The following is a 9,882-nucleotide window of genomic DNA, read 5'->3' on the forward strand; positions in this document are numbered from 1 at the left end:
TTTTTTTTTTTTTAATTTAAATGTCAAGAAATTCAGAAAACTGCAAAAGGATGTAGGCAAGAATTAAAATTGATTTTAATACTGCCCGATAACAAAGAGCTGGAGGGAAAAAACATTGAAGTATTGTCAAAGTGTTGAAGGATCAGTATCTCACAGAGGGAGTTAGGTTCATCAGCATCCAATAAAAGAATGTCTTACACATGACAGGTTAGTGCCACCTAAAGTGCCCCACCCAAATGGAATGTACCACTGTACTGTAATATGGAATGTACCACTGTACTGTAATAGTGTTAAAAATTACTGTGATGGAGTTACAGTAATATTCTAGGGAGTCCTCCCCACCCAAATTAGTTAAATATGAAAGTTTCCTCTTCTTCAATGAGCTATAAATTGAAGGAGAGAAAAGTGTATGAAATAAACATGTTATGTACCCTGTGACCTAGAATATGAAAATCATTACGGAACCATTCCTCTAATTGGGGAACGTCTGAAAATAAATCAGAGGTAGCTATCTCATTGGGAAATTCAATTCTGTGGAATTTATCAATATTGCCTTAAGGAATACAATACTTATCCATAGTTATCCTAAAATATTTGACTTTGTTGTTTTTATTAAATTTCGTGGACAATATAACTTTTTTTTCCTTGTGACTTCTAAAAGAGAAAAACATCAGAAAGATATTAGGTGTGCAAAGGGGCTTCTGGGATTTAAATTTTTATATAGTCTTGTCCATTATAAAATAAAAATTAGGAAGGATAGAAAAGTAGGAAATTGAAGGAAAAAAATCAACCACAAAGACATTGTCACTTACATCATGATAAATTGGCTCAAGTAAGCCTTTCAAGACTCTCTATTTACATCTCTGTGATGAGACAGGAGGCTTTTTTTGAGTGGCCTACGGGTAATTTTGGGTGCCTGGAATTGTTGCCTAGAGGATGTAAGACTATGGGTAATTCAACAAGAAGATGCTGCTTTTTATCTGCCTTTTGCTGCTATCCAGTCATTACAGGAATGATCTATAGTAAACCGATCAAGATGTTTTCCTTGCGAAGCATTTTTTTAAGCCAGAATTTGACATAAAATGATTATTGGAGAAGCAACACAGAAGAGGAAATATCCAGAGGAATGAGATTTCACAGAGACATCTTTGTGGAAGAAATGCTACAACGAGGTGGGTACTAGGCTGAAGAATGGGGTAAACACTTACCTACCCTTAGGGCTGGCACCAGGTATCAGTTTATTATTGATAAAAAGCTCTGCCCCCTGGAGCAGTTAGGTGTGTGCTGTGCACTAACCTGGACACTGTACTGGGCGATGATGACCAGGCTGAGCAGCATGCTGAGGTTGGCCAACATGGAGAAGACGGATAGCACCCGGAGGTTCCGGATGAGGGCCAGCAGCACCAGGACGGGCAGGAAGGCAAGCATGTACAGTCGGGAGTCCAGGGTGGGTGTCAGAATCACTGTCTCGTTGTAATGGCAGTTGTTCGTGGTGCCATTAATAGCTTCCACTACCTGCGGAAGGAATAGGAAAAGCAAGTCAACAAATCTGTGCATGTGATTAGCTCAGTGTCTGACCCATGATCAAACTCCCTCACAAAGAGCTGGAATGTCTCACGTGAGTTAGGGTGAATTTAGGACTTCTTATTGTAAATCTTCTGCACAAATAACTTTAGTAAAAAAGAAACTTAATTAAAAATAAATAACTGGATTTATAGTGGCTATTTGTTGGCTGTTGGCAACCTAGCATCATTCCTCCGGATTTTGATTTATTTTTGGTGAATTCTCCCTTATCTGAATACAAACTTGGAGAACTGTAAGCCAAAATCATATGGCAAAGCTAAAGGACTGGCCTTTAACACAAACTAGGGCACTCACCATCTCTCCCTGAAATCTGAATCTAAACACCTAGCAAAATAACACAAAGTCAGAACAAGGAATGTAAAAATTAATTCTGACAAGGGATCCCTGGGGAGGCTGCTTGTTAGTTCTATATACATCCCCCTAACTGCCCTGGTTCTTGTTCTTTTCTGAGAGCCTTTTTTTTTTTTTTCTTTTCTTTTCTTTTCTTTTTTTGCTTTCTCCATCATTTTGGAAGTTAGCCAATATTCTTTCACTAAACTTATTTTCTACTTAAGTTCCCCAGCTATGTCTTTTGCTTATAACAAAAAGACCCATCACATACTATTTCTTAATTAGAACAATACTGGCTTTTTGAGTGAGAAAACTCTTCCTTAGGAGGACTGGACCATTTATTGCAGGAAATTTATCATTCCTGCCCCCTCCCCCCAATAAAAGCTATTAGCATCCCCCAATTATTGTGATAAACAAGAAACACCCTCCTGCACACAGTACAAATACCCCCTGGCAAAGTCAGGTGCAGGGGGTGTATGGTATTACTCTCATTTAGAATCCGAATGATTTAAATGATACAGTCTTATTATGTAAGTGATACAACTCACTGCAGAACAATTAGAAACTAGAGTCAGGCAAGAAGAAAATGTAAAGCAATGATAATCTCGGTACCCATAGGTAGCCATGGTAATGCATCTATACATTTTCCATATAATACCATAAATGACATGTATTATACGTATGCTTTTACAGGACTGCAATCCCAGCATACACTCTTATTTTAAAATGCCCTTTTCTTTAAACAACACACCATGGCTACTTATATGAATCATTCAGTCCTGTCATTTTCTGATTCCTTACTACAATAGGAAAATACCTGGAGCATCAGCCAGGCATTCAAGGCCCTCCATCAATGGGCCCCATTCAACTCCGAAGGCTTTTCCTCTCCCTCGGCCCACACTTTCCTCGCCAACCTTTCGTATTGTCTCTCCTGAGCAAGTTCCCTATGTTCCTGCCTCCAGGTGTTCACTGTTCCATTCTCTCACCTTGGCTGCCAACAACACCCTTCTCTCACCTTGGCTGCCAACAACACTCAGCTCAGATGCACCTCCCAAGGGAGCCTTTTCTTCCCCAGCAATCTATTCTTCCTCTGCACATTGCTGCCCCTCAGTTCACAATTAAGCACCCTAACCTCAGAGTGGTGTTAGTGGTGTCCTGCGCCAAAATATCATATTAACAATATTTAACCTTTTTTATGTTTTGGAACATTCTACTTAGCCTGTAAAGTCCTCAAGACAATGCTTGCTTTGGCTCTAGACAGATGATAAATTAAGTTCTGCTGGTATCAGATGATTTCCAAGCAGCAACCTGGTAACATGTTTTAAAAGCCTTCAAAACAATCACTCTTTGACTCAGTAATTTTAGTTGAAGCAGTATATACTAAGGAAATAAAGGGGTATATTAAGACTTGTACAGATTATAGTAGAAAAACAGATTTTAGTAGACAAATAAAGGGAAACAAAGATCATATCTAACAATAAAGGACTAAGTCATGATCAACCTGTATGATGAAATATTATCAAACTATTAAAAATTACATTATGAACCATAAGGAAATTTCAAATGCTAACCAGTTAATACTAAGCTAAAGTGATTACTGTGAGTGATTGGATTAAGAATAATTTTGTTTTGTTTTGAGAAGCAATATAGCATAGTGTTTAAGAATTTGAGCTCTGATGTCAAAAGGCCTGCATTTTTAACTTTGGCTCTGTGACCTTATACATATTATAGAGTTTATAGTATCAGTTTTCTCATCTACAAAATAGGAATAAGCACAACACCCACTCTAATAAGGTCATGGAGAGAATTAAATGAGGGAAAGCATATAAAATGCTCAGCACTGTATCTGACACATAATAGAAGCTAACTCTAAATGCTTACTATTTTTTCCCTTTTTGTGATTTATTTTTACATTTCCAAATTTCTAGTATTACCATAAGCAGAAAAAAAAGAAAACTCTAAAGAATAGTTTTCTTTTTTAAGCTAATTCATTGACTAAGGATGGCCTCTGTTATTACCCATATTATTTTGCTCAAATTGTTACGAGGTGACTTCTGGATTAGATTGACGGAACTTGCTGGGGACCACAACTGTTAAACCATCACGATTAAGCAACTAAAGGTAGATTAAAATGGCTCAAAGAAGATTAGGTATTATCCCAAAAGACCCACATCACTTTTAGAAGAGTTAAGGAAGATTTAGCTCCAAGGTAAGATTGCAAAATCCAAAATTCCTTCCCGTCTAATTTTAAAGACTAACTTTGAGGACAGGTCCAAGATACTGAACAAAAGGTACTATGGAAAAAGTAAGCACTTACAGAAATCTGCAGATATATGCACTGGGGAAGTCTGGATTCTTTGATAGCATCTAGTTTAACTTTCTTGTTTATACTGATGAGGACTCTAGGTCCCCCAAAAGAAGCAGCCATTTGTTGCACAACTAGCAGAGGACCCTCCTTTTTCATGACCTTTTCCTCCCCCCTTCTCTAAAAGACTCTACCTGTTTTAAATTATCAGCCAGAAACACAATGTACACACAGCAGAAGCCCAGCTGGGTGAGTATAAGGAAGAAGCTCACCATATGCCTGGAAGAGAGGAGAGAGAAAGAAAGAACACTTATTATAAACAGAAGAGTTGGCTCGTCATTTCCATTTTTGTCCCCAGGGATTGGTGGCTCTGTACCAGCACCCTCGTTCATGCCACCACAATCAACAATGGGGCAGTAGTAAGAAGTGAGGTAACAACAGTTCTTTAAAAATACCAGCACCCTCGTTCATGCCACCACAATCAACAATGGGGCAGTAGTAAGAAGTGAGGTAACAACAGTTCTCAACCACCCTCGCATTCTCAGCTCCGCAAGTGGTAAAATTCTTCATGGTTAAGAACCTATCTGTGTGCTTGGCTCTGTGGTATTTCTGGTAATTGATACCCATTGATGTAGGGCAATTGATACTAATTGATGTAGGGCAGTAGGCACAATATTTTTATTAGCTATCTTTAACATTAAAAAATTTTTTTCTACCACATGCCGGACACCATATTAGGCACTGAACATACACAGACAAATAACACTTCGTCCCTTCCCCTAGTGGTTTATAGATTACTGGGCGAGATGGACCAAAATTAATACGGTGCTAAGGGCCATGGTCAAAGGGTACTTTACCCAAATTATAGAGCAGATAGTCTTCTTAGAAAAACCAATATTTGAATGGGAGTCCCCTGGGAAAGGGAAGAAAGATAAAAGAAGAGGAAGAGGAGATGGAGAGAAGAGAGGAAAGAACATTTCAACAGAGGGATTAGGCAGATTTCTCTAGCTGCCATGTGAACACCCAGGGGCAAGACTACGGTGGGAAGACTGGATAGCAGATTCTTACAATTATGGAGGTAAAAGACAGCAGCTGCCTGAACAACAAAGTGGCCATTAGGATGAGAGAATTAAAGCATTTTAAGAGATACTAAGAAGCTAGAACTTACAGAACCTGGTTGAGCACCTACATCTGGGGGAAAAGGAAAGGAAATGATCTAAGGTGATTGACAGGTTTTTAGTTTGGACAACAAAATGAACTGGGCAACTCAGAAGGAAGAACAGGTTTTAGGGGAAGGAGAAGAAATGACACATTCAGTAACTGAATTGTAAAGCCTGAGGTTCCTACAGGAGATATTCAGAAGACGATTATATATTAAGGTCTGAACCTGTTGATTTATTGGTAACAGACAAAGTCTTGAGCAGGCAGATCAGCATTGAAGAGTGTGCAGAGGGAGAAAAGGAGAAGGCAGCGTTCCAAACCCTAGAGAACAGCAACATTTAAAGGAAGGATAGAAACAAAGAAGCTGCAACAAATGCAGAGGAATGATCAGAGAAGCAGGCAGGAAACCAAGATGACAAAGAGTTTAATAGAAGCCAATAGAGACAGAATGTTTGAAGACGAGAATAGTTAATTGTACCAAATGCTGCTAAGAGGTTCTCCAGGGCAAAGAAGGTACAACAAGGAGGTCTTTTAGGACACTGGTGGAAAGAACTTCTGTAGAAGTATAAGGACAAAAAGCCAGGGGACCCATGGAAGAGATGTGAACGGGATATGCAGACGTAAAGTCGAGGGGTGGGCTGTTCTTTCACAAAGCTAGTGTGTCAGCCCCAGTGCCATTTCGATCATTGCAGACCCATTGTCTAAAGCACTTCCTGACACATTGCAGGTATTAGGGAGATATCTGTTGAATAACGAGAAGTTGAATATGAGTCAGGATAGTGGCTAGAGGATAGTGTAAGGTACAGGAAGCTTTATTATTTTATTAAAGATGGTGATATGTGAACACATTTAAATGTTGAAAGTAAGAGTCCATCGTTCAAAATAGAAGCTCAAGTGATAAGAGAAGAGATGATCAGTGGAGCAAGTTTCCTAAAAAGAGCAGGAAAAGCTACTTTACGTGCCCAACAATAAGTAGAAGGATTTGAGGGGTAGTGATAGGCATAAACCTCCTCTTTGGTGAAGGAATCGGGAAAATTCAGGTTATCATCCCATAACCTTTTTAGTCTGATCATTAGCTGAATTTATTAATTCAGTATGTGAGTGGACTTTGGACCAGGGGAGGTGCCAGACTCATGATGCTCTGTAGACTACACTACATGGGCAGCACACACCTCAGACACAGCAGTGGTTGGGGTATCACATCTCAAGAGAGACTTCTACAATCTGGTGCTCATAAAAGAGTAGACATGGGGATGGGAACAGGTCTGAAAATAAAGATGAAAGAGTAGATTTAGTCCCAAGTGCGAGGGGACTGAAGGGACTGACTTGTGTGTCATCCCTGAAGGCATAGAGGTGGAGTTGCAGAGGGAAGTCTTCAGCTCACCAAAGGGTCATTAACACCTTGGCCTTTTTCTCTCTTCTCACTACAAACTCGCCCCCCAAGAGACCTCTTCTGCCCCCTGGCTTCATGGCTGATGACTTTAGTTCTGTATCTCCTGTGTGAAGATAGGTTCAAACCTATGCAACTACTCACTTGACATCTCCACTTGAATATATCTCTCAGGCTCCTCAAACACAACTTGTCCAAAACAGAAGTCATCAGAAATCTAAAAAGCAACCTTGACTTTTTCCTTTTCCTACAATCCTAAGATCCAAATCATGACCAAATTCACTTTTTTCCACCCCCATGGCCACCAGCTTGGTCCCAGCCATCACTGCCACCTGCCTGGACATTGTTAATAGCGTCCTTATGGGTCTGACTACTCTATTCTTGCTCCTCTACAATCTATTCTCCTTACAGAAGCCAGACAGATCTTTAAACAGTGCAAATATGACTATTTCCCTGATTAAAACCTCCTAATGGCTTCTTGGTTGCTTTTAAGGAAAGAATGAAACCTTCGAGAGGGTGAAAATGTACAGCTTGATGGGCCCCTGAGTCCCTCTTTAGCTTCATCTCCCTGACTCTCTGCCCTTGAGCTGCCTGATCTTTCTCTACCTTGAAACTGCCACATACTCCTTCCTGCTTCAGGATCTTCAAACTTTGCTTTTTCTTCCTCCTGGAAGGTCCTCCAGGCCCCTGCCCACTTTCTCAGTGTAATTCCTCATCCTTAAGAATTCCTTCCTTCAGAAGTCATCTCCTCTGTTCCATCCTAGGAAGCCCACCCACATCTCCTTACCTGCTTGGCAGCAACTAGGACTTCTTTCCTCCATTGTTCTTATCTCAGTGGTTATTAAATAACTGTGTCCTAAACTGTGTAATGCCTTTCTTTCTCACTGGACTATGAGTTCTGTGAGGGCAAAGCCTTGTTTGCCTTGTTCCTCATGGTATTTCCTGGGCCTGATACATAGTAGCAACTGGATAAATGTGGTTTAATAAAAATAACATTAAATATTATTAAATATTAAAAATATTAAATATTAAAACTGCATAGCAAAGGAATGAGCACCCTGTCACTGTAGGTATACAAGGAAGGGGCTGGATCAGGAAGGTTGCCCATAAACCCCTTCCATGTGGAAAGTCCGACATTATGTGCTACCTGAGCCACCATTGCAGAGAAGAAGGCATCCCTGCCAGCCACGTTTCCTTCTCCTGTATCCTAACCCCTCCTGGCAAAGCAAGAACAAGGTACCTTCCCCAGTGGGCGTGTTTCCGAAGCCAGGCGCTGGGGCTGGCTTCCAGTCCATGCATCACTGTATCTGCATAGTCCATGAAGGGCCTGTTAAGCCTGCAGGAGAAAGTACATACATAGTTACCAAGAGGCGGTTTAAACTAAGATCATATACTGAAAAGTCAGGAGACACGTAGCAAGGCAAGACCCAGCTGGAGTGGAGAGACCACTGGGGCAGTGACCCAGTGACTAAAGTTCTAGTTCAGACGGTATCTTCTTGGTGGCTAGTTTTCCTTACCTGTCAAGCGGGGCAGTTATTACATAGCAAGGGTAATAATACATGCCTTGCACTGGTATAGTAGTTTTCATATCAGTGATCCCACTGGATCCTCATGACAACTCTCTGAGGCAGGGCTAGGCATGGATTGTTAATGCCCAATTTAGAGATGAGTCATGCAGGTACGCACAGTGGCCTGACTGAGCGCACCTACTGAGTTGCGTGGCAGAGCCTCCCTTTACATCCCTGCCCTGAATGCTTTTCTCCTTTTCTTGTTGGAGGAAATGAAGAAATAAACTCTTGTTATGTGCAGAATGTTTCTGGGATGTCCCTGAAAACCGAGTACCAAAGGAACTGATATGAGGATGCCGTTTTCCTCACCTGTGGCAGAAGTGCTGGGCACACCTGACCAGGATGTGCATACAGTGGCAGGCAATGAAGCCCATTGCCAGCAAACTCAGCGGGCCCATCTGGAGGAAGGGGGAGCCAGGGGGCAGGGAAAGAAAGAAGAGAATGAATTTGTGAAGGACACTGTGGGGAAGGATTTGGTAGTGCAGATGTCATTCAAGACTCAAAGAACTTTCTAGCAAACTGGTTTGCAAACTCTTTTTAGCAGTAATGGCTGTTCTTTCAAATATAACCTCAAGCAGTAATCCAATAAAGTATGTAAAGCAATGACAATGGGGTGCTGTGACAGGAGTAGGCAATGCAGAATTTTGAGTTTCATTGGCTTCTGAGGTGTCCCCGAGAACTAGAGCTCTATATACCACAATTAGAAAATCATAGTCCAACCCCCGCAGTCTACAAGGGAAGAAACTGAGGCCCAGAGAGTGGTCAAATGACTTGCAAAGGCCACTCAAATTCTATAGCAGAGCCAAAACTCAACCCCAGGCTACATGTCTAGACTCCAAGTCTGGACCAAGCTGTCTCCCAGAAAGTCTGCTCATTGCAAACCATCATAAACCCTTAAAGCCTCTCTTCTCACCTCCCTGCTATAACCCAGTCATGCTGGCCCCAGGGGTGGCAGCCTTCCTTACCAGGATGCCTGCATTCTTCACAGCCAGGGGTAGTCCCAGGATCCCTGTGCCCATGTTGCCTTTCACCAGGTGAACCAAGGTCTGGAACGCTCTAAAGGAAAGTGAAAAGACATGAGGATGTGGGTATGTGGAGGTGAGGAGATCTAACAGATATTCCCTCACAGCATGCCAATACCTGAATTAAAGTGGATAGGTAGGCTCCTGGCCGCCTCTCAGTCCCCATGGCCTTGCCTGGCACCTCTGGGTCTCCTGCAGGGTGACCAACCATTCCAGTTTGTCCAGAACTGTCCTGATTTATAGGACTCAATATATGCCATTGTAACACTTACTATATAATAGATACTCAGCTAAGTACTTTGTATGTATTATCTCATTTAAGCCTCTTATTAAGGCTAGGGAGTAGATGAGGAAACTGAGGTTAGAGGCTCTTTTAGTGACTCGTCCAAGGATATACTGGAGAGCTAGGATTTGAACCTAGGACTGCTTCAGAGTCCCTGTTTTTCACCCTACTTCTACTGGACTGCCTCCCAGAAATAGGCCCAGACAGATGAGTAAAGGGACACCCCATTTCATAACCAA

At 41.5% G+C, this 9,882-nt stretch overlaps 1 protein-coding gene across 1 annotated transcript in view; it reads right to left on the minus strand.

Annotated features, from left to right (window-relative positions):
- The window catches only part of SLC36A2 (solute carrier family 36 member 2), a 39,335-nt gene that overhangs the window by 15,490 nt on the left and 13,963 nt on the right, over nucleotides 1-9,882 (minus strand). The window contains exons 4-8 of the mRNA XM_011371238.2: nucleotides 9,304-9,394; nucleotides 8,648-8,736; nucleotides 8,011-8,106; nucleotides 4,414-4,498; nucleotides 1,297-1,515 (exon numbers count right to left, since the gene is read on the minus strand). Coding sequence (XP_011369540.1) covers nucleotides 1,297-1,515; nucleotides 4,414-4,498; nucleotides 8,011-8,106; nucleotides 8,648-8,736; nucleotides 9,304-9,394 — 580 coding nt within the window. The remainder of the gene's footprint in view (nucleotides 1-1,296; nucleotides 1,516-4,413; nucleotides 4,499-8,010; nucleotides 8,107-8,647; nucleotides 8,737-9,303; nucleotides 9,395-9,882) is intronic.

Source organism: Pteropus vampyrus, unplaced genomic scaffold (assembly GCF_000151845.1).
Source record: "Pteropus vampyrus isolate Shadow unplaced genomic scaffold, Pvam_2.0 Scaffold185, whole genome shotgun sequence".
NCBI lineage: Eukaryota > Metazoa > Chordata > Mammalia > Chiroptera > Pteropodidae > Pteropus > Pteropus vampyrus.